The sequence below is a fragment of the Rhinolophus sinicus genome, linkage group LG18 (assembly GCF_036562045.2).
Source record: "Rhinolophus sinicus isolate RSC01 linkage group LG18, ASM3656204v1, whole genome shotgun sequence".
Lineage (NCBI taxonomy): Eukaryota > Metazoa > Chordata > Mammalia > Chiroptera > Rhinolophidae > Rhinolophus > Rhinolophus sinicus.
In genome coordinates, this window is record NC_133767.1 from 2612341 (window position 1) to 2636404 (window position 24064).

General features: G+C 47.5%; 1 protein-coding gene across 1 annotated transcript in view; it reads left to right on the forward strand.

Annotated features, from left to right (window-relative positions):
- Positions 1-4882: 4882 nt before the first annotated feature.
- The window catches only part of DNAH3 (dynein axonemal heavy chain 3), a 108465-nt gene continuing 89283 nt past the window's right edge, over positions 4883-24064 (forward strand). Inside the window, exons 1-11 of the mRNA XM_074323111.1 lie at positions 4883-4927; positions 6439-6543; positions 7083-7305; positions 10180-10252; positions 10689-10824; positions 12638-12827; positions 12949-13144; positions 16330-16455; positions 17612-17807; positions 19530-19709; positions 22838-22974. Of these exons, the coding sequence (XP_074179212.1) occupies positions 4907-4927; positions 6439-6543; positions 7083-7305; positions 10180-10252; positions 10689-10824; positions 12638-12827; positions 12949-13144; positions 16330-16455; positions 17612-17807; positions 19530-19709; positions 22838-22974 (1583 nt within the window). The 5' untranslated portion in view covers positions 4883-4906. The remainder of the gene's footprint in view (positions 4928-6438; positions 6544-7082; positions 7306-10179; positions 10253-10688; positions 10825-12637; positions 12828-12948; positions 13145-16329; positions 16456-17611; positions 17808-19529; positions 19710-22837; positions 22975-24064) is intronic.

A 24064-nucleotide genomic window follows, 5' to 3' on the forward strand; every position in this document is an offset into this window, starting at 1 on the left:
TGCGGCGCTGCATGCTCCACACCTCCGCGTCCGACGTTCTGGTAAAGGCCCACCAAGCTGCCGAGCGGCGCCTTTTGCAAAGCGCGCTTCTTTCCCTCAGCCTGTTGGAGCCACCCGGGCAAGCCTGAGAGGTGAACAGATGAGGAAAATCAGGCTCAGAGAGAGTTGTCCTTCCTACTCTTTCTTGTCTTGAAGGGAGGGTGCTCAGGTGACTTCTGCGACAGGTGGACTGGCCGCTGAGCATGGGCTTTCGCCGGGGCTGAGGGCGTCCTAAACCTAAAATGCCCTGAACCGACTATTCTGGAAGCATCTCCGGAGCTCAGGGCACACAAGTCATGAGGTAGGATTTTTGACTGGAAGGTTCCGAGCGTCATTTGGCCTCATGCGCTGGCTGGTGAGACCCCCACCGACCCATTAGATCCGTAGCTCCATTTGTTACAGGTGAAAAAGTCCAAACCCAAGCCCCTCAGGTCCCCGTCAGAGCCGGAACACATGCTTTCTTTCTCCGTGGCAGCGCTGTTGACATTTTGGGGGGGACAATTTTATGGTGTGTTGGGGTTGGGGTTTCGCAGCAACCCTGGCCTCCACCCACTACCATCCCCCCAGTTGTGACAACCAAAACATTGTCAACCGGGGGCCGGCCCGGTGGCTCAGGCGGCCAAGGGATGGTGGGCTGCGCCCCCTGCAACTAATAATGGCAACTGGACCTGGAGCTGAGCTGCGCCGTCCACAGCTAAGACTGAAAGGACAACAACTTGACTTGGAAAAAAGTCCTGGACGTACAAGCTGTTCCCCAATAAAGTCCTGTTCCCCTTCCCCCAAAAAAATCTTTTAAAAAATTTAAAAATTGCCAAACGTCCCCTGGGGGCGGGGTCACAATTTTCCCAGGTTGAGAACCACTGCTGTAGAGCATTCTGGGTAAAGACCTTGGACTGGGGGGAGGGGGTCCCAAGCATCCTGGGCTCTGTTCCTGGGCTGACTCACTGTGTGGCCTTGGAGGACGGCTCTGTCTGAGCCTGGGCTTCACCTGTAAAATGATGGACCTGAGCACTGGCTGGGGACCTGTTGACCTACCTCGCCTCTGACCTGTGTCCATAGCATCCTGGAAACAATTCTTTGGGCAAAGAGCAGCGCCGTCCCAGGGTTGTAGTGAGGCCGGGTGCAAGAATGGCTGTACATGACTCAGCACCTATCTGGAACGCAGGAGAGGCTCCCCGATTTTTGATGGTATTCCTTCTACCAATGACTAGTTCTAGAAATAATCAGGGTGATGGATACAGAAATAAGTTTGAGGCTAAGAAGCAGCAGCAGCTAAGGGATCCGGCTCTTAACTCCACAGCAGCCAAGAAAAGGGGAGCTGATGGTGGAGCCAGGAGGACGTGGGCAAAGAGTTTCCCTAAATTGTTAAGGTTCAGCCAGTCAGTCCTGTGCGGCTTCATGCTCTTGATTCAGGGGCAGGACGATGGGTACCTGCGAGGCCTCCATTGGGTTTTTTGTGCAAGGGTGCCATCTAGGGGCGCCTCTGTGAATCCCCTAATTCCTCCCACCTCTGTCATTTTTGTAGGGCCAGCCAGGTTTTGCTTTCCCTTGTGTGTTGGCTGCCACCTCCACCACATTACTGATTGCCTGGTGGCGGAGGTCTTAGCATCTGTCCATAGCATCAGGACTTGGCTCTTGATGACCCTTGGATGGGTCAGTAAGATAAATCCATGGGCAGCCTCTTCTGTGCTTCTCCACAGTTACTGCCTCTGGCTGAGCAGCCATTTCAGGCCTCAGAAAAGATCTGCCAAGAGCACTGGGCTCGGAAGGAGAAGTGTGAGAAATTTCCAGCAACAGATTGAGACCCTAAACTGTTCATACCACCAGACATGGGGACACCCTAACCCTTGGGATCTCTTCTCCCCGTAATGCCAGATTTAGCAAATAAAAAGACAGGACATTCGGTTCAACTTCAATTTCAGGTGAACAACAGATAACTTTTTAATATAAGTATGTCCCAAATATTGAATGGAACATACTCATGCTAAAAAATTCTTTGTTGTTCCCCTCAAATTCTAGTTTAACTGGGCGTCCTGTGTTCTGTCTGACAACCCTATATGCTTGGAGTTGAGCGGGTTGAGGGACTTGAAGCCTGTGTCCTCTCTTGAGACGATCAAACAGAAGGTTAAGCCAGACAGTTCTGGTACAGGTGAGGCTGCCTGAGGTGGGTTGGGGTGGCATTTTGCTTCTCCTTGATATATAGTTGTGGGGACAGAGCCCCAGAAAGCAGTTTCCAGCCTCTCGGCCTCACATAGACAGGTGCTGGCTCAGGTAGTAAATGGCCATCAATGTGATTGGATGGCCATCAGCTGTGGCTAGTTGGCCGTCAGCTGTAACCAGTGAGCCATTGGCCACTAATATAACTGCTGTGGCTATGCTAGGAAAGAGAGGAAAGAGAGGAAGAATGGAGGCTAGCAAGAAGATGGCGGCTGGGCTGGCAAGCGTGGATGGCGGTTTGCGGACAGTGTGGATCCAGCCTCCAGTGAGAGTATAGTGCCGCCAGAGAGAATACAGTGGTATGACTCCCCCATCTATGGCTCCGTGGGTGTTCCTTTTTGGCCTCACCATGTCCTGCGTTCTTGTGTGGGGAGCGGGAGCAGAGACCCCGCAGGCCTCCCCGCACGACAAATGGCGCAGCGAGCAGGGTCTCCCACGTGACAATAGTTTATTTAGTTTCCATCTTTCTTCAGACCACATGTAGGTTTTGGGTTAAAGCCATGGACTTGACTCTGTCCCAACTTTGCAACACTGACGTAGTGGAGTGACTCGGGCAGGTTACCTAACCTGCGTCTCAGGTCTCTCATCCAGAAAACTTGAGGTAACAGTTGTATTTATCTTCCGGGTTGTTGAGAAGATATGGCGACATAATGCTCACGAAGGGCTTAGCAACAGTGCCAGCATTTGGAGCACAGCTCAGTGAATGGAAACCATTATTATTGCTTCGCTGTTTTTCAACACAGCTGGACTCAAAACATACTCAATTTCAGAGGGAGGCATGTCTCCTACTCGCCCACAGGGTCATGGCGCTTATTAGCACCAAACCAGGCCCTTGCCATTTCTTTATTGGTTACAGCTGCTGGTTTTTGTGGGCCATGGGCTTTCATGCCCTATTGTAGGGGGCCTGGTAATAACCCCACTTCTGTCTAAACTAAAGTCTCAAACTCTGCTACTGGCTCATTTACTCCAAACACTCTTTGAAGCATATCTGTGCCTTATGGTAGAGGGTACCCATATAAGAGATGGGAAACCTCAGGTTTATTTTGAAAGCCTGGCGAGCCCAACTTGGAGGAGGAGTAAGGAAAAGGAGAAATGGAAGCCCTGGTGCTCCGCAGCAGCGCTCATCGTAGGGTCTCAGAAGCGTTTGTCTTCTGAACAGGCGCTTACAGGAAGAGCCCTGGGCTCTGGAGTCTTAGGACCGGGTTCAAATTGTGTCAGCGCTACTTGTGGGTTGTGTCACCTTGAAAAAACTATGTAGCTCTCTCGGTTTTGGTTTCTTCATCCATAAAATGGGAACGTCATGGAGTTTGGGGGGAAAAATTGAATGAAAAAAATAGATAGGGAAGCATGGCACCCAAAAGAACTCAATTAAGTCTGACTTGATTTTGAGAGAACTTGAAGGCGGTCATGTAACATGTGCTCTGAGTGTGTGGGCAGCAGCTAATATCGTAACTTGTGTGTGTGAGTGTATGTGTGCAAGTGTGTGTGTGTGTTTCTGTGTTTATAATAAGAATGATGTGAGCCGCAATATATACTATGTTGGGTGACCAAACTGTCCCAGTTTTTCCAGGATTGAGGGCGTTCCCAGGATGCAGGACTTAATCGTGTTAAAACCCAGACAGTCTCAGAAAACTGGGATGAATTGGTCATCCTTCTACTGTATGCAAATTGCTTTACAGGCGTTATCTTGTGAAACGTTCAAACCTACCCTCTGAGGTAGGCGCTCACATTGTTGCCATCTACATTAAAAAAAGGACACTTGGAGAGACTAAGCAACTTGCCCAAGCCGTGTAGCTAATTAACAGGAAGGGCAGCATCGGAACCCAGACCTGTCCAACTCTAGAGCCCAAGAATTTTAACTACCACACAACGTGCATTTAGACTTCTCCAAAGGCACAGTCCTTTATTGCGACTCACCTCTGCATTCCTGGATCATTGCTAAATACCCTCCGTCTCCCCTTCCGTCATCACATTTCCTGCTGCCCAGCTGGGCCTCCAGCAAAGGGAGACACCAAGACACTGAGTGAAGTCAAGCCCAGTCTTGCGTAGGCACAGCGGAGGCCTCTCCTTCCTTAGCAACAGACGCCGAGGCCTGGTTACGGGCCCCAGTGCCCGCGTGCAGCACCTCCGGTGTTAAAACAGCCCGGGGAGGAGAAGACTGAAGAGTTCAGGCTGCCAGGGGTATTGTTTGGTGGGGAGCTTCCTCCCTATTCCCTTTTTTGTGTGTCACTCTGCTTCCATTTTTCCTCTCCACTGAACTTGGTTCCAAGAGAAGAGCCACTTAATTAGAAGGGAAGAGTGGCCATCGCAGGAGGAGCTGGAAGCACAGCAAAAGCCCAGCAGAACCCCAGTGCTGCTCTGCATTCTCTAGCTTTCCTTTCTCTCTGCCTTTTCTGGTTTTTTTATGGTCCTGTGTGCATAAGTCTTACTCTTCTATCAGGGAACTCCTGAGGGGGCGGGAGTCTGTGACCTCAGAGAGGCAGCCCTGTGAACAGAGCTTTCAGAACATCTGGAAAGTTCCATTTTCTGTGTCATCCCCATGATGCTATAAGAAAGTGTGAATTTCAGAGCCACTGGCAGGCGGGACAGAAACTGAGAGCTGTCTCTTCATTTTTTAATAGGTCCGGTCATAACGTACAACGTGAATGACATGGATTGCTCATCTCAGGAGGTATGTACACATTTTAAGGTGTATTTCTTTTTTTTAACCTGTATTTTCAACGTGGGAATATGCGAGTGGGTGGGAAGGGGATGTTTCATAGACCGATTGCCATGTTAGATTCCCTCGACTGAGCAAGTGTGCTAAGCACATTTTTATGTTGTGTCCTTTGAAATAGGCTTTTTGCTGAATTAGGCATTTGGGTCCAATCCTCAAGTTTTACAGTGAAAATATGAAGAGTAGATACCTGTTGTTCCTTTCCCTTCCCTTCCAAGGCCATTCGACCGTATGTTCCCTCCCAACAGTTCCCACCATTGGCTACACATCAGAATATCCTGAGGAGCATCTTAGAAACATAGAGACAGGTTCATTCCCCAAGATGCTGATCCAGACGTTTGGAGTGGGGCCCTGGAATCTGTGTATTCAGCTAAGCATCGAGTGATTCTGCTGTAGCAAGTCCTCAGGAGAACATTTGGAAATGGTTCTATGAAGCACATGCATACATCACTTATAGTCAGAAATCAGCCACCTGAAAGGAATAGTTCTACCCAATCTCGGTGACAGAATGTTGGTGGTTGAAGCCAAAATCCGCTAGCTGGGCATACACTGAAGTGCTCAGAGGAGCATTTTCAATAGAAACATTATGAAATTAAAGTAGATTTGTTGATAATGACCCTCTGAAGTGAAAATTCCCAGTAATGTAACAGGACACTTAAGCGTTAGTATTTTTAACAAACCATTTTTGCATAGCTGGGTAGTTCTTACAAAAATTTCCTTCTCATCCCCTTGAAGACACCCCAGAGAATTCTTAGCTAGGTGTGGTCAAGAAAACCCTTTGTTCTGTTTGGGAATTAATTTCTAGATCTGCCAGTCTTGCGTGTCTCCCATGTGTTCCTGTCCCATGGACTGAAATGTTTTCTGCCATCAGGGTATTTGTGGATCTGTGTATATACATCTTAGTCTGTGCCTATGAACTAACTCAGAGTTTAATTTGTTCTTCAGAGGTTTTGCTTCTCTCCATTGTGTTCTGCAGAATGCTTTATGTTGGTTTGCTTTCTTCTTTGTTATCCCAAGGACAGCTTATCTCTTTGTTGGGTGACTCAGCTGCCTCTGTGTCTATCCCTTGGATGACCATCTCCCAGTATGGAGGGACAGAAATAAAATTCACCCTGGCTCAAACCCAAAAGGAAACCTATGGGCTCAAATAACCGAGAAGTCCAAGTTGGATCCAGGAGTCCAGTTGATGTCACTGGGAGTTTGCTTTTCTCCTTCTGGTGGCTCTGGTTTCCTCTATGCTGGCTTCATTCCAAGGAAGACTTTTTCCCACACAAGGAGGTGAAGGAGGAGACAGATTGATGATTGAAAAATGAAGCCTACACAATTAATGGGGATGAGCAAGGTGTTTTGTGGGCAGAACTCTCTGCCCAAAACCTCCCTGGAGGATGTCTTTATTCCTCACCAACCTACAGGCTTGGAAATCTTCCCTCATTCCTAAAGAGTGGCTCTGTTTCCATTTCCCACAGATCCCCAAGAGTGACTCGATACATCACATGAGCCGCTCCCAGATGCGGCCAGAGCTGCCCCCGCTGCCTGCGTCTGCTAACGAGGAGCCATCTGAACTCTACAAGGTATGCTCACGTGGCTGTTGCCCTGCTGCTGGTACTAGTGGGGGGCCAAACAGTCAAGACCTAACAATGGAATTAGTGGCTTTGGTCATTTCAGCCACCGGAAAAGGCTACAGCAGTGAGGTTGAAAGGGCTGTGCCATAGCTCAAAGGTGAGCTAGAACCTGGCCTTCTCACATTCCTGCTGTGTTATTTAAACTCTCCAAACTTCTGCATCTTGGACTGTAAAAAGAACAATTATTTCTACCTTATAGGAAGGAATAAAGACAATAGAGATAAATTACCTGACTCACAAACTTACTGTTTATTGAAAGCCAGCTATTGTCCTTGAAAGCATCAGAAATCATGCTCACAGTGGTCAGAGAAGTACTGTTGGTGTCCATTCAGGAAGTATTTGCACTGAGTTTGTGGAAAGTCGAAAGGGCATGTGGCATGTGGGACTCCGTGAGTCTCAGCGAGGCCACAGCCTGGTGGGCCCCTCCGAGCCCAGGCTCCACAGGAGATGTCCCGATTGTGTCTCACTCTGCATTTCTTCCCTTGTAGATGGTCATGTCGCATAGCTTTCATCCCCCCTTGATGCAACGCACATCGTGGACCCAGGCTGTACCCTTCAAAGAGCAGCAGCACCACCGCGGACCCAGCGACTCCATTGCCAACAATTACTCCCTGATGGCCCAGGACCTGAAGCTCAAGGGCCTGCTGAAGGCCTACCAGCCGGTCACCATCAGTGCCCCTAAGGAAAGGGTCGTTCAGAAGCTGCCATCAGGTATTTGTGGCAGGGTGCCATACCAACTCAGGATGGGGCTTTGGTGTGAGATGTGTAACCCTGGATTGTAGTGGCTCCACCTTTTGCTGCAGCTAACTTTGGGTAACCTCCGAGAGCCTCAGTGTTCTCATCTGTGAAATGGGAATGATTGTAATGGCTAACCTTACAGTTACCATGCACCAAGCACTATTCTCTGTCACTGGTGTTATTGATTGCTGTATGACCCGTTACCCCAAAACGTAATGGTCTAAAACAACCACCATTTATTATCTTATGATTTCTGTGGGTCAGGAATCTGGACATGACTTACCTGGGGGGGTTCTGGCTCAGTATCTCACAAGCATACAATCAAGGTGTCAGCCGAGGCCCAGTCATCTAAAGGTCACTAGGGAAGAATCCTCCTCCAAGAGCACTTACGTGCTCAGGTTTGTGCTGCCTCTTGGCCGTAGACATCAGCTTCTTGCCACTTGGGCCCCTCCATAGGGCAGTTCAGGACATAACTTCTGGCCTCCCTCAGAGGGAGCAAACGACAGGGCAAGAGAGAGAAGAGAGCCAGCAAGACAGAAACCACCCTCTGTTTGGAACTTAACTTTGGAAGGGACATTTTATCACTTTCGTCATATTAGCAGTGGGTTTGCTAAGCCAAGCCTACACTCATGAGGACTTCAGGGTGACACCAGGAGGCGGCGGGGGTCATTGGGGGCCACCTTGGAAGCTGCTGACCTAGTACTTTATAAGTATTCATTTATTTAATCCCACTGGGTACACGTATATCTGCCTAAGGGTATTTAGTAATTTTTGTTAGACCTATGTTGGAGCTTCTCAATCTGCCCTCTGTCTCAAACGCATATTTTGAGTTCTTCTCAAACTTTACTTCAAACTTCTCATATTTTTCATTTTTCTCTCTGCGCTGTATGTGGGTGAATTTCTCATTGATATCTTCCGATTCACTAATTTGCTCTTCAGCTCTGTTCAGTCTTGAGTTTATCATGTCTAATGGATGCTTTCTGTTTTAATGACAACATCTTTTCATTTTCAGGCTTTCTAATTGGCTCCCCTTAGGGGTGCCACCCCAGCCTATTTCTTACTCTATTATGGGCATAGCCCTTTCACTCTCATTTGGAGCATCTTAAACATTTATTTTGGAACAATATTGGTATTGCTATATTATTTCCATTTGTAAATCCTATTCCTCGATTGCTGAGTTCAGTGGCTGTCTTTTCTAATAGTGGTTTTTCTCATGTGTTCTTGGATCTTAGTTTGCAGTCTTATGTGGAGAATCTTTTCCCTTCTTGCTGCATGCATCCTCCCCGTTTTTTATTGAGGTGTAATTCACAGACAATAAAAGGCACAGATCCTAAGTGTTCTCTTCAGTGAGTTTCGACCATTCTTTATACCATATAATGACCACCCTGACAAGATACAGGGCATCTCTGTCTCTAGTGAAAGCTCCCTTGTGCTCCTTTCCAATCAGTTCTCTCCCCTACCCAACCCCATCCTGCCCCAGAAGGGCCACTCTCTGCTTTCTGTCACCATTGATTAGCTGTGCTCGTTCTCACATATAAATGTAATCATATTTACATTGGCTGTCCTCTTTTCATCCTTCTTAATCTAGCTCCCCCCCCCCCCCCATATCTTCATCTGGCCTCTTTGGCCCACACATTAGCACCAGATCTTATGTTGGTGGCTTGGGGCTCCCATCCTAAGGTGATATTTGGGGATCCCAAAATTGCTCAGATCTGGTCCATGAGGCAGTGTGGGGCTTGGCCACGTATGGTCAGCCTTTCTCTGCTCTCTGGCCACCATGGGAATTGAGGATACGTGTGATTTTTCTGCATGGCAGGGCTGCTATCTTTCCAACCTGTCTTCGTGGGTAGAGTGGTCTTGCTTCAGTCCTGGATTTATGCTGTGAGCCCAGGTGCAGTTCCCCACAATCGTGGTGTGCTTTCCGATTCTGTTATTCCCCCAGGTATCAAACAGTTATATCATTGCTCCCCCAGGAGTCAAGCACCTACGTCTGCCTGCTTCTGGACCTTGAAGCCAACTTTATGATTTTGACTTCACACTGTATTTATTTCTGGTCCACACAGAAAAGCATCTTGTTGAATAATACAATGTCCTTTTAATTTTTAAAGAGTATTTAGTCTATTACTGTTCTATTTGGAGTAGATTGATGAGCTTAAAGTATGAACTCAAAATATATCTTGAGTCTTCAGTTCTCTTTGATTCGCTCAAAATGTCAAGTTAGTATTAGCATGCCTTTAACACTTCTCTATTGTTTGTTAATTTCCTTAGGCTAGAGACTTAAGCAAGTAACCATATCTAGTTAAAGGTTAATAATAGAGTTTTCATCATTTGTCAGATTTATTTGTAGTTATCTTCTGTTTATTGCAAATGATACTGTTTTTCTATTTGCAATAATTATGTTCATTGCAAATGATACTGGTTTTTCTATGTGTGATAATCATAATGTTCCCTTTAATACAAATATATAAAGTTTAAAAGTCTGAATCTATTTAAAGAAAAATATTAAACAATAATACACTTGGCGTTTAGAAAACAGCATACCAGGTTGGAGAGTGAATTAAGCAGACATGTATGAATATGTGTCAAATGTGTGGATGAGTGGAAAGTGTGTTCATGCCCATTTCACAGTTGGGGAAGCTGAGGCCTAGAGCAAGGAAGTCACTTTTTCAGGGCTGCACAGGTAATTGTGGGCAGGGGGGACCAGAGCCCACATCTCCTGCCTCATCCCTCCGCACCAAGTCCTCCCCTTGTATGCTCCTGGGCTGTCCTGAGGTTCACACCCTTGTGGATAGAGGATGGCCCAAGGCCACTGCCCAGCACCGATGTCTTTCTTCTCCACTATTCTAGCACCTGAAAGCTCATCAGAGCCCAACAAGAAGAAAATGAGGTTCTCCCCCGCAGACAAAGAGGAGCCCACTGGGTAAGGTGTCCCTTGGGTACAGGGGATTTCAGGACACCAGGCTGAGCCAAAGATGGCCATGGTCTCATTAAAGCCGTGCTCTGCTTCCTGGCTTCAAAGCATTCCTAGATGCCCAGTAACGGATGAGTTTTTTCCACAAATCCCCTTAACCCCAAATTTTTTTAGGCTCTAAATAAAAATAACCAATTGAGCAAAAGCGAGGCTCCCATACCTATGAAATGTTCCATGGTTAGAGGTCATCTTTGAAGGACGCACCCTGCTGCTAGAAGCATGTGTCCTGTTACACGAAGGACAGGGGCTTCCACTGCACAAGGACACCCACCTGGTTGGAGCTTGTTGGCCTGACACCACAGCACCTCTGCACAGAACCAAGGGCTGAGCTGTGACTTCTTTTCAGGACCAGGTTGACCTGCAACCTCTTAATCTCCTTACCCAGGAAGAAGGAGGTGGGGACCTTTTTGACCCTGCCGGGAAGCAGACCCATGAGTCCAGAAGAACAGATTAATGTGATGCTACAGGAGGAGATGGAGATGGAAAGTAAAGAAGCCAAGCCGTCGGAATCAGACTTGGAGGTACGTTCTTGTTCCTTTCTTTTTCCCAATTGGGTGAGTATTACTCTTGGCATCTCAGTGATTCTAAACAGGTAGAACAGCAGAGTCACCCCGGGCATGTTTTACAATCCCAAAGTCCAGAGCCCACGACAGACTACTGAGTGAGGGAGTGTGTGTGTGTGAATAAGTCTTAGAAATCGGGGCTTTGGGTCCTCTTAGAGTATAGGTTGCAGAACAGTGACCCACATGCTAAGGTTACCAGACTTTGAAAAACAAAACACAAAATAGGACACCAGTTAAATTAGAATTTCGGATAAACAACGAATCATTTTTTAGTGTAAGTATATCCCAACACACCCTGTATTTTACCTGGCAACCGTACTGTGGCCTGAATTTGGCCGATAGATGTGTTTTGAAAATAAGGCAACTCTCACATAAGCTAGATTTCTAACCTCTCTTGAAAAAAATTAAGTTATTTGAAGCTGAGAAGTAGCTGCCTTCTTTAGATGAGAAGTACATTCCAGTTTGTCACAGTCTCCACCATTCCTTATTATTTTCTTATGTCCAGGCAACTTTCACTTATTAATGTTACCTGCTTGGTTCCAGGTAGATTTCTGAGTTTCTAAACCCTATCTTTAAAGAAGAACAACAAAACTTTAAAACAAACAGCTCGTGAGTTTATACTATACAGTGAAATGAGTAACAGTGAAAACTCACAGTGACGGTATGCTGTGCACAGAATCTGTCCGACGTCCTAGAGATGTCTGACCCAGTCAAGACTGGGGTACTCTGATATTCCTGTTGTCCAGGTCTGGAAATTGGGGTGTAGGCTGATTCAACACCTTGCTCAAGATTATGCAATTAGTAAGAGGCACAAAACTAGGACTTAGGCCAGGTCTGGCTGATGCCAGAGTCTCTGAGCTCTTGGGAGCTACGCAGAATTTCTCAACATTGACTGAAGATGAGAATCACTTGGGGTACTTGTTTAGAAAAACCCCAGACTGCCTGAGAGTGTGGCGGGGGAGGTCTGTGAATCTGCATTTTAACAAGAGCCTCTCTCCCCACGTCAGGCAGTCCTTATAATGCGGGAAGTGTGGAAGTGTGTTATAAGCAGCTTCCATTAGGTTTGGAGCAAGGTGAGTTCAGCCTTTTTTGGCCACGGACAATTGGCACTGAAGCAGAAAGCTGATTTCAGGCCTTTTTCCTGCACTTGGTGCTTCTCATTCATCTGAAATGGCTCATTTCTAGAGCCATTCAGCCATCCAGCATCTGAGGCAAGCCCTAAATAAATAAACCTTCCTGAAGTCAACAGGTCACAGGGGCCATTTTTGTTCCGTTTGGCATTTGTGTTGCTTTTCTAAACTCAGAAGGCCATGGTTGGATTAGAACTATCGTTAAGTCTCACTTGGACTTGGGGAATTTTTTCCCCCCGACTGCCAGCTACAAGCACAGGGTCAGAGCGCTCTGTGGACGGTCACTGTTGCTGAGCAGAGGGAATTATTTGAGTCCATTTGAGGAGCTTGTCATTCCTCCCGTTAGAGCTCATCGAATATGCTGCCTTGCCTCCGGCCTCAGTACTCACTCCTCCATTCCTGTCCGCATGGCGTTTGCCAAGTCCTTCCTTCCATGCCACTGAAATCTCTCGAGCTTTGGTTGAATCCTCCAGAGTCGTGGGAAAAACTTAGTGCAATGAGTGTGAAGTCACAGGCCTGGAAAGTATGACTGTCAGCGAGTGAAGGGTGGGAATGGGTGCTGTGGGAACTGCCAGGTGTGGGCAGGTGGGCACAGCACGCCAACCATGATCCATTTTTTTCTGGCCGTTTGTTTATGGAAGAGATACTATTACTATTTGACCAATGGAATCCGAAAAGACATGATTGCTCCAGAGGACGGCCAAGTGATGGTGCGGATTTCAAAGTTGATTTCGAACACGCTGCTGACAAGTCCCTTCCTGGAACCCCTGGTGAACGACCTCGTGGAGGAGAAGAAAAATGACTATTACAGTAGCCTCATGAAAAGCATCGGTAAGGCTGGGCGGCAGCAGGCCGGGGGGTCTCCACGTGCTGACCTCTGAGTCTTGGGGCTCAGGGCACAGTGGGCTCCGGGTCCCTGCTTGCTAACCGAGCGTGCGCTTGTTGGTGACAGTTGATTACATCCTCATGGACCCAGCGGAGAGAAAGAGACTCTTCATCGAGAGTGTGCCCCGCACATTTCCGCAAAGAGTGATCCGGGCCCCTGTGCCCTGGCACAGCGTCTATCGGAATGCCAGGCAGTGGAACGAGGAGCATCTACACACGGTGAATCCCATGATGCTCGGCCTGGAGGAGCTGTGGTTTGCAGAGTAAGGAGGCCCCCCTTCCCCTCTCTTCATTGCTCCCACACACACGAGGACATCTTATGCTGGGCACTGTGGCACAACCCTGCCCTTGATGTGAAATGATGAAACTCCTAGACCCATGAGGCATAGGAACTGTAAGTGACAGTCTCCACGCAGGGGTCAGTGGTCCTCCTCGGGGCTCCCTGGTACCCCTGTCTAAGCACTGGGGCGTCCTGGTGAAGAGCACAGATGTGGGGCCAGCCTGCCCAGGTCCCGATCGTAACCCTGCTGCTTCACAGGTAACATGGGTTGTTACATCCCATCTCTATGCCTTGCTTCCCTTGTCTCTAAATTTGGGATATTGAGGGCCCCCACGTCCTAGCATTGGTAGTAGGAATCAGTAACCTACTACATGCGAAGTACTTAGAGCAACGCCTGATACAATACCCAGGAAGCGTTAATCAGCCACTACCTCCATGATGACCCTTGTCTCGCTGAACTGTAATTGCATGTTTACTCACTGTGTCTCTCTGACATATGAGACATGGGGGCTTGCGTCTTATTCCTCCGTGTAACTCAGCGCCAGCACGGGCATGGCAGGCAGTGGTCTCAGTCAAAGTCACGCATGACGAATGGGCCACAGGAACAGTAGGTGTGCAGAGGAGGGGTGATTCCCTTTTTTTCTCTTTCATTTTTCTAAATTGAGGTATAATTCACACATCATAAAATTTACCCTTTTAAAATGTACAATGCAGTCATTTTTAGTGTAGGCACAAATTTTACTACCCTCACCACTGTCTAATTCAAGACTATTTTCATCATCCCCAAAAGAAACTATGTGCCCATTGACAATCACTGCCCATTCTCCCCACCACTCAGCTCCTGGCAACCGTTAATCTGCTCTCTGTCTCAGTGGCTTTGCCTATTCTGAACATTTCACGTCAGTGGAACCACACGTGTGACTCTTTGTGTCTGGTATCTCTCACTGAGCATCATGTTTTCCGGGTTCATCCACAATGAGCGTGTGTCAGTGCTTCACTCCTCTTCTGGCTGAGTTCTCTTCCATTGTTTGGCTGCACCACGTTTTGTGTATCCATTCGTCAGTTGCCCTGGGGAGAGAGACTGGCCTTTTTCTATGGGCCTTTCCAGAGGGGGTGCAAATCCTGGTGGGAGAATAAGGCCACCAGAGTTCACTGAAAGGTCAGGCTAATGAAACGATGAGCTGCCACCATCTGGGCTCTTTATTAGAAAAATTAGAGGCAAATATGTTTACTTCATTTTTATTGACTGAACATAGCGCAAATATTTTGTTTTGGGGAGGATCTCTACATAGCCCAGAACGTGTTTCATCTTGGAGGACTTACTTGTTTTTCACGTTCTTAATTTTACCTCTGACTTGAAAACGAATTGTGGGGAAAGTCAACCTAGGATGGAGCCCACCAATGACAAGAAATAAGCACATTCCTTCTTTGAACTGAATTCAGTTTTCTAAAGCATTGGAGGTGCCAGTCAGGACCCTGAAAAGAAAGGTAGTGATTGTCTAACGAGGCAGAGATGTATAGGATATAGGGCTCTGAAAGTAGACTGCCTGGGCTCTGGCTCTTGCTCTGTCATTATTGAGCCATGTGATTTGGGGGATGTTACTCTCTCTGGGCCCCTGTTTCTTTATATGCAGAGTGGGGATAACAACAGTACCTACCTCATGGGGGTGCTGGGTGAAGTGCTTAGCCCAGCACCTGGCATAGTGTAGCTGTACATGAAGGTACTGCCTGAACTACAAGCATGTTGACGGCCTCCAAAAAGAAAGTGACCTAGAAATTAACAAGGAGGTAAGTCTTAGGGCTGGTAAACTTGCCAGGAGTCTAATGCCAAGAGGATTTGCGTGTGTTTCATTTGATCATGTCCTGAAGATGGCAAGTTCCTGAACCTGTAGCCTCCGATGAGAAGAAAGCATTCTTACCCCCTGCCTTTCATGGCTCCCAGCAGAGGCACAAAAGTGAGCCAGAATCATTTAAGAGGTTTTTGTCAGCGGAACCAGAAAATCAGCAGTGAGAAAGGTTTGTTGAGGAAATGATGCAGAGTCATTTTCTTACGTGACTTGCACTGTTTCACTTCAAAGAGGTCATACTAGTGATCGGTGAAGGGTGAGACATTTGGAGGACAGATGAGGGTTGTGATCTGAAGAAAGCGTAGATTTTCTGGCCACTGTGGGAAGTTTGTCTGGATTCAATTAAAGATACGTAACATAATCATCAGAAGGTGATGAGGGCCACACAAGGATTGGATACCAACGTATACGGTGAGTGAGGTCCATGGGTTCTGGCCTTCCCTGGCAGTGCTTTGTGACTGACCCGGCAAGGTGAAGGCTAAGTTCACCACCCCCACCAGAAAGAAACAGAAGTGTAGGCTGCCGGATTTTAGGAGGAAGAGGATACGTGCCTCAGGTCATTACAGTGGGTGAAGAAAATGAGCAACGAGCTTGCTGGGGAAGTGATAGGCATTGAAAGAGTGGTTTATAAATGAATGGAATCGATGTCGGGAAGAGAAACGGTGGCCCTGTGAGCTAAACAGGCCTTGGTAAGCGTGGCGAAGGGCAACTCATCCACTGATCAGAGAAGCAGAGGAAGATGAGAGCGTCACAGAAGAGGGAAGGAGATTCATGTGTTCATTTTACAAATATTTATTGAGCGCTGGCATCATGAGAGGCACAGTGCCAGGGGAGGCTGTGCATCTTGGTGAACCTGCCAGCTGTTGGGGGTAGGTCCAAGGGGGTTTTTGGGGTTTAGACCAAACCCGGCTTCTTTAGTAGCTCAAGAGCCCACTTGATCGTGAAGGTGGGACTCTGCTCAGTCCTCTGTGTCTTCACTGTTGTAAATAATTTTGATTTGTTCACTTGATATCCCAGTTCCCAGCCAGCTAGATACCAAGTTGGTGCCCAAACCCCCCTCCCCAGATGGGTTACCCAGAGCACAACACAGGTAGGGTCAGTAAACACCTGTGAGTTGGCTCATTTATCTATTCTTTGCCAGAGTTCTTGTAGACACTCCATTCCCTCCTCCGAGGTCCAGATTTCTCAGATATACTTAGCTGTGATCTGATCAAATCTCCTCTCATTGAAAAACGAGCAGGGATGCCTTTTGAACCCATCCTATCCAATTTGCTGTTAAGTGCCATCTCAGCTTAGGCAGTTGCTCCCTCTCTTTTGGCAGATTTAAAGACCTCCGGTTTGTGCGAACAGAGGAATTATTGGCGGGAAAATTGCCTCTGCAGCCGCAGGAGTATCGGGATGTGATCCAGAAACATTGCATGGAAGCCCGCCAGATTCTTCTCAACAAGTCAGTATCGGGCCTCAGAGTGGGGCTGTGTCACACGAGCACAAAGATGGAAAACTCTCTGAAGTGAACACTGGTTTCCAACCTGGGGTCTGCACAGTTCGCTGACTTCCCTTCTTCTTTGTCTGCTTCCTTCCATGTCCCCATCCCCCGGCAGTCTTTGCATTTGCTTGTCCAGTGATCTTCAACCCCCACTTCTCGGCTCCCTCTGCCTCTGTGAAACGCAGTTCCCTCCTCTGACATCCTCATGGCCTTGCTGGGTTACAGGACAGTGCGTTTGAATGACTGGTGTTCAGGTGGCCCAGATAAACAGCCTCAGGGTTCCAAGGTTAGGGGTTTTGGGGTCACTTAGACAGTTCCTTTTTCTTTACAAATGCAGGTGGGACTGTGTCCAGAGCCGGAGAAATTCCCTCATGTAAAATGATGATGAGAATCCCTACCCTTGGCTTTTGATGACCAGAGAATATGCATGTGTGATGGCGGGCACACAGCAGCTACTCAGGAAATACGATAATTACCTCTGAGACTGTGACCCCTTCTCTGGCAGCTAGTGTAGTAGTTTTCTAGCAATCAGAAAAGAAACGTGAGAGGATGAAAAGGCTCGTGGTTCCCACTGGGAATGAGAAATTGGGGGAAGAGAGACGAAAGGAACAATGAGGCATCCATGTCTCCTTTCGGTTTTCTAATTTCTGCTCTCAACTTCTGAACAGTCTCTGCCACACTGGAGTTTGTCCTCCCACGTTCTCTTCCTTTTCTGCCCTTTCTCTTCTTACCCCGTAAAGTCTGAATCAGAGGCCAGGCATTTGCCAGGGAGAGAAGTTGCACAAAACGTTCCAGTTCCTCACGCCCCTTCACCCCAATCTCTGATTGTAATGAAAAAGCTATAGCCTCTCAGTAGAATGTGTCACCAGTATCCCCTGTCCATTTTGTCATTGCTAATGGAGGAGTAATCTCTCAATTCAAATCTTACTACTTTCTTTCTAGGAAAGGGTTGTGGGCAGGTGAGGTGGCCCGGAATGGGAAAGTGCTAATCTGCAAAGCTGCTTAGTGGGAAAGGAGCCATCGCCCTTGCCGCAGAGGGTGGGGAATGGCTGAGGGGACTTCTCAGAGCTCAGAAGAGGTTCTTCTTACTTGGATGCCCTCTTGTCTCTCTCTCCAGGTGGATCCCCACCTGTGCCCAGCTTTTTGTCTCACGGAAGGAGCAGTGGGTCCATTTTGCTCCCAAGAGCGACTACGACTCCTCTCAGAACATTGAGGGATATTTTGCTTCTGTCTCATCTTTCATGTCACTCCAGCTCAGAAATCTGGTCATTAAGTCTCTCGAGGACCTCGTTTCCTTTTTCATGATATACAAGGTATGTAGGGGGCTGGAAGGAGGTCCTTTCGAGGGGAAACAACCACAATAGACTCAGGATTCCGTCACGTAAAATTCTTTATTCGCACACATATCAGGTCATTATTAGTTTATAAAAATGATTTCTATGAATACACAGCAAGCTTTCCAGGCATAATTACCTACTACTAAATTGGTGAAAATCTACCGAAGTGTAGACGTTGTTAAGAACATTTAAAGATGGAAAAAATGGAATATATACCTTACAGTAGGAGGAGGAGTCACTTTTTCATTCTCCCTTTAAGGGGTTGGAAAAAGTTTGTTATCAGCCTTTGGCGTGATGCTTGGGGAGTGTTGTGTGTATCGTTGCAGATGCTGACTTCTGTTCTTCACCTTTGAAAGGGGCACCCCTAAGAACAAAAGGCTTTGTTGGCCTGGTTAATTACTTCCTTCATGAAACCACTTCAGTTGTGCTCGCTTCGGCAGCACATATACTAAAATTGGAAACTACTTCAGTGACGTTGAAATAAAAACCAAACACACTAAGTTCTAGTTTTCAAAGCGTCGTAGCAGCCCCTAAACTTGGGTAGTGCAGGGATCCAGGGAGATTCTTCTGGATTTTAAACCATCCGGACATTTTACCTTAAACAGTAATAAAAACTTCAAATTGCCTGGGCATAAAACGTTACGTTCTAAACATTTTTCCAAATGGAATAAAGTTGAATAATTGACCCTCTGGCTCAAAGAACAGAGAAACCAAGGCTGCTGAATGCAGCCTGCAGTGTTAGCACCCTAATAAGGACCGATCTCTAGGTGTCACTGTAATTCTCTACTTTGCTCAGCAGAAGAGACTCAGAAGTGCACACAAATCTCACTCTAAAATTCCACGCGGAGAAAACAACAAAATCTTCCTATGCCTGAAAGAAGGGGGAATTTATGGGTATTTGATACATAGTCGGTGTTCAACAAATGTCAGTCATCCTTAAACGGATCTAGAAATGTCTAAAAGCAATTAGTCAGACAAGTACTTTATATTAATAGCTGCCCTGTGGCAATTTCATTAGGCACTGTTGTTTATGAGTTTTCTTGTATGACTAGCCTGTGTAAAGAGTTAGGAATAGGTCCAAGCCAATATTTCTGTTACAGGAAGGCTGACATTTTGAGTGTCTAAAATAGACTGTATGCTCATTAGCAACTCATTTGAGGTAGACAGATAACTAATTATACTTTTGGATTCAGTCAAAATTTTCTTGTTGGTCACTTGCTATGTGCCGAATGCTATCTTGGATATTTTGGAAGAGAGAGATGGTTCAGACACAGATCCTGCCCTCAAGTTTAGAGTAGAAAAGATGAGCTAAATCTCTCCGAGAAAGGTAAAATACCACGCGGAAGTGGAAATATGGGAAGTTTGGAAGTAGAAGAGATTACATCTTGCCAGGAAACAGGGAGGCTTCCCAGAGGAGGCGATTTTGAGCTGAAATTGAAAGATGCGAAGGATTTGGAAATTCGATGCAGGAATTTCCCAGCAAAGTAAACATTCTGAATGAAAGCTTTGGGGAAAGAGAGAGGATGAGCTCAGGCTGGGCTAAGCCATCCCGAGCCCTTATCTGAAACACGAACAGTGCATGATACCCTCCGTTTCCTTCTCGGGTGTTCATGTCGTCCTGGGAACGGGTGAAATCCGCTCCGTTGGCTCTGGAAGGCCCCACTGTGTGACTGTCGCTCTGTCTTCTGTCTCCTGAAGGACGGGAACGATTTCCAGGAGCCTTACCAAGAGACGGAGTTCTTCACACCTCAGCTGATCAGGATCAACCTGGAGGTTGATGAGCCCATTATCGTCTTCAATCCATCCTTTGATGGCTGCTGGGAGCTAATACACAACTCTTTCCTGGAAATTATTAAGAACTCTGAGGGGATCCCCAAGGTACAGTATTCGCTTCATCATCCGTTTGTGCTTTGAGTTACGTATTGTGTAAAATATATTTTAGATGGCTGTTTGTACCAGATGTTCAATGCGGGGAGTTTCACTTGGGGTGATCTATCCCAAGTGCACCCGCCGTGACCCCAGAAAGAGGACTTGGGCCACAGAGAGATACTCATGCCTCCCAGAACTGGGCATTGACAGTTCCTATGTGAGCGAGTAGAGCTCCCCGCATGGTGTCAACCTCAAAAGGGCAGGTGTGTCCCAAGCCATAGCCAACGTGGGGTGGTCGTTCATGAAGGAGCAGTTGCCATGAACTTGCCAAGAATCTTCATAAAACTATACCTGACTCAGCTCTTGAAGTTCCAGATGTTTGTCGGTTTAACCACTTTGATGTCGAGGGCAGAGACTGAAGCCTCCCCTCCTGACCCAAGCGCTTTCCAGTTTCCTTTCCGGGTTGAATTGCTCATCTGATTGTAGACATGTGTTAGCAGACGTAGGACTGGGCAGAGTCACCCATGCGACTGTGACTCTTCGTGTTCCGTATTCTACTTCCCTTGGGTGGTTGAAGGTAGCAAGGGGGCCAGTGTCAGACCTCACATAGGGAAGGACTTGTGGGGTGTTTCTGTTTCCCTGCCTACTCCCTCCCCCCGACTTCCATTATGTGTGATGCGTGGATACCCTTATGCACTGTTCTCCTTGCAGTTCTGTACTTCCAGGATTGGTCCTAAGAGCTCAAGGTTCAAGTTGGGGTTTGTAGGGAAGCATGTGAAACCAAATGCTCCGGTTGATTCCACCAGAGAACTCTGAATTTAGGGTTTTGAACTGAACTGAGCCTGGTTAACAAGAAACCCGGGTGTGTGGAGGGGAAAGAAACAGCAGGCAGCTCTCCTACAATCAGTATCCCCAGGAAGGAAATGAAAGAGAAGACCCTGTAATTTGGAAGAATAAGTGTGGGGCTTGGGGACAGATAAAGTACAGACCACACGACCTCTCCTTCACCTCTGCTGATCAGCAGTGTTTGCAGGCAGCTGTGCTGGGAGATCCCGGGGCTCACAGTCTGCTCCCGCAAACAGCCCAGCAGGGGCTGGTAGGAGATTCAGTGGATGTAATGCTTAAGACCACGCAGCCACAGGTCACCGTTAGTTCCACGTTTGAAAGCTAGGCCCAAGTGATTGCCAGTGACTTCATCAGACTATGAGAAAAAGCTGCCCAGGCCCCAAGTTCTCCATCCAGAGACATGCACAGCATTGGGTCCTGCCCCGAATCCCTCAGACTTCTCTCCTGAACTGCGCAGTGAGAATGTGAGAGTAATCGCTCTGCTTGAGTATCTAAGAGGAGCAACAGATGGACAGTACCTCCACCCCTACCAGTCCTGCCTTATTTATGGTTAACCATGAATTTTTAAAGTTGGGGAAAACGTCAGCATGAGATGTTTGAAAATAGCTGTCAGGGTGCAGAAGGAAAGCATATTTGTGGGAAAGTTACTGAAGGAAACCAAAGCAAATGTTAGCAAATATTTGTCTTAGTGGGAAAAAAAAAAAAACAAGAGAGAAGAAAACCTGAGAGAAACATGGATGCTGTACTGATTTAATACTGATTGACTGAGTGAAGAGAGGTGAAAGGCATAAATAAAACGAAGCTGGATGAGGTAAGGGAAGGGTTTTCTAAAGCTAAAAATGCACTAAGGAGTTAAACCAGCATTAGCAGCCGTTACTTTCATAATCCGAAAAACACATATGTTACTATGGGAAGGCTGCTCAGGCCAGTCTCTCTCCTGGTGGGAGAATTTTCTCACTCAAAGTGCCAGGGAAATGCCAAAGTTGAAGTGTTGCAGGCATCAGCACCGAGGGTGATGACAGAACCAAGAAGTCCAGGATCAGAGAGCCAGGAAGATAAGAGACAGTGACAGTGATGACCCAAAAGGCTGCCGTTGTTCTCAGCTCAGTTCTGCAGCCGGTTCTGCAGGGTGCGGGAGAACCAGCCACGTTTAAAGGGCAACAGGAGGCAACATTTCCTGTTTCGATAGAATTCTCCCCAGGAGAAGGAAGCACCAGCTGTGGGGCCCTAACCCATTCCGTCTACACGCTCTATGACCCCTCATCTCCTGTCTTCAGCCACCGGCCACAGCAGAGAAACCTGGCACTGGCTTACAAACCTTTGGATTAACCCAAGAGGGAAAACGCAGATCGCAGATGTTTGCACTTCCTTTGCCCCCTTCTAATTCGATGTTTTCTCATCAATAGCACATAGCTGGTGTAACCCAGGAAAGCACTCTGAGGTCTGTTCTGACAGTGATCACCAGAAACTTCCTTAGCGGCCAGGGCAGTGGAAGGTAGTGGGTCCCCAGCGGGGACTTTGCAGCCTTCACGAGTGATGCCAACGAGAACGTTTCTCAGAGACGTACACATGCCATCGAGAAGTTGGAGCGTTTGAATTTTCAGACGAGATACTCTTTGTGCCTCTTGGTGATAAAGTCATTGCTTTTTTCCCCTCTTTGAGCTGAGAGAGGAATCTAGTGTATCTCTCCTTTTCTTCAGATGAGAAAGCAGGAGTCCAGAGAGGAGAATTAGCTTACCTAAGGTCACACAGCCAGTCAGTGGCCGAGTCAGGATTAGAACCCTTATCTCTAGTCGCTTCTCATTGGATAGAAAAAGGGATGGGAGGGCGGGGCGAGCACCGCCATAATATCCATTCACTCGCGCAATATTGATTGAGCATTTACTATGTGCCAAGCTCCTGGTGGGCCTGTCACAATAGTGACAAAGTCAAATGTGATCCCAGCCCTCGTGAGCTAGAACAGCTCGTTACACATTCATTTAACGACAGCTGTGATGAGGGCCGAGTGGAAAAAGTTCAGAATGTGAATTTGAAGCAGGGAAACCTAACATCCACTGGGGTCTGGGGGACTCTCTAAGGACATGAGACTTGAAAGGAGCAGGGATTAGAAAGATGGATAATCCTGCAAGAGGGAGAGAAGAGAGGGCCCGACCTGTCCAAGGGGAGGTGGAGTAGGGCTGCAGCTGGGGTCCTGGAAATGAGCCCGCTGTAGGGCTTGGCATTTTGATGTGTCTCCCTTCTCGTGTCTGGTGGACGTCTTGTGGCATCCAAAGGTGGTTTCTACTCTTTAGGTGGAATCTGTCCTGTTCTCAGAGTTGAAAGGATGTAATCTGATTCTTCGAACCGTTAACCCTGAAGAAAAACTGGTTTCTGATTTTGTGGATCAAGCTTTCGTGGTATTTCAGAAAAACCAAGTTGGTCCCCACAAGTAAGTTGTGACTTAGTTATTAGCCTTTGGGCCATTGGTTTAGAATTCTTAACCATCGTCAAGTGAACAATCACTGTTCCATGCACCTGAAATAAGACGTGATAATAGCCAGTACTTACTCCCGTGGGTTATCCCCATTTTACAGATGAGAACACTGTCCGCTTCCCAATGTGACGCAGCAAGTCAGTAGGAGAACCAGAATTCCAGTTCAGTTCCAGGCCCACCTCCATTATCTGAAAGCCTTGAGGCCAGACAGGCTTGGGCATTTGGGAATTTCCGGGTTTTACACCAGTGACACAGGCACGTGTCCTGTACTGTGGCAGGATCTGGGGCTGCACCCCATGACCGAACATGGACATTTCTGCAGCGACCACTGAATATTCACACCAGCGGCCTCACATCCATTCAGGGCAGCTTTTGCTGTCAAATGGATCGTGAAGCGACTTCCTCTTTTCAGAGCTTCGTGGACTTGGGGCTGAAAGCAAAGGGACTGAGGACAAGTGATCTGAATGTTCCTTAGTCGTCACGCTGTAGACTGTCTCACATGGGTAGTCACGAGTTAGGGTGACCGTAGAAGGCAGCTTCCAAACTGAGACACTGGCAGAGCGAAAAGGGTGTGCTTAGCAATTACCAGGGGACAACAGGTGTCACCTGGACTGTCTCACGCAAACCAGGACCCTCACCTGGGAGGGCTTCTTTGCTGCAGCTTGACATTCAGACCCGCAAATTCTGTACTATGGAGCCGTCCTGGGCACGGTAAGCTTTTTAGCAGCGTCCCTGGCCTCTGCTGGTTAGAGGCTAGCAGGACCCTCCCCCAGGTGTGACAGCCAAACACGTTCCCAGACATGGCCGAGATTCTGTCCCTGGGGCCAGAATCCCCCCCAGCTGAGAACTGCCGCTAACCTAGTCTGAAAATCATGGCCTCAGATTGGGAAGCATCCCAGACACATCCTCGATGTGGGGGAACCCGGCCCTGCCATTGCTGCAAGATCTGTTCACAGACAGAGGGAAACTTAACTTTATTCAATTGATTTTAGGTTTATTGGTTCCAAGTTTTCATCTTAAAATTTAGACATAGAATTTTAGAGCT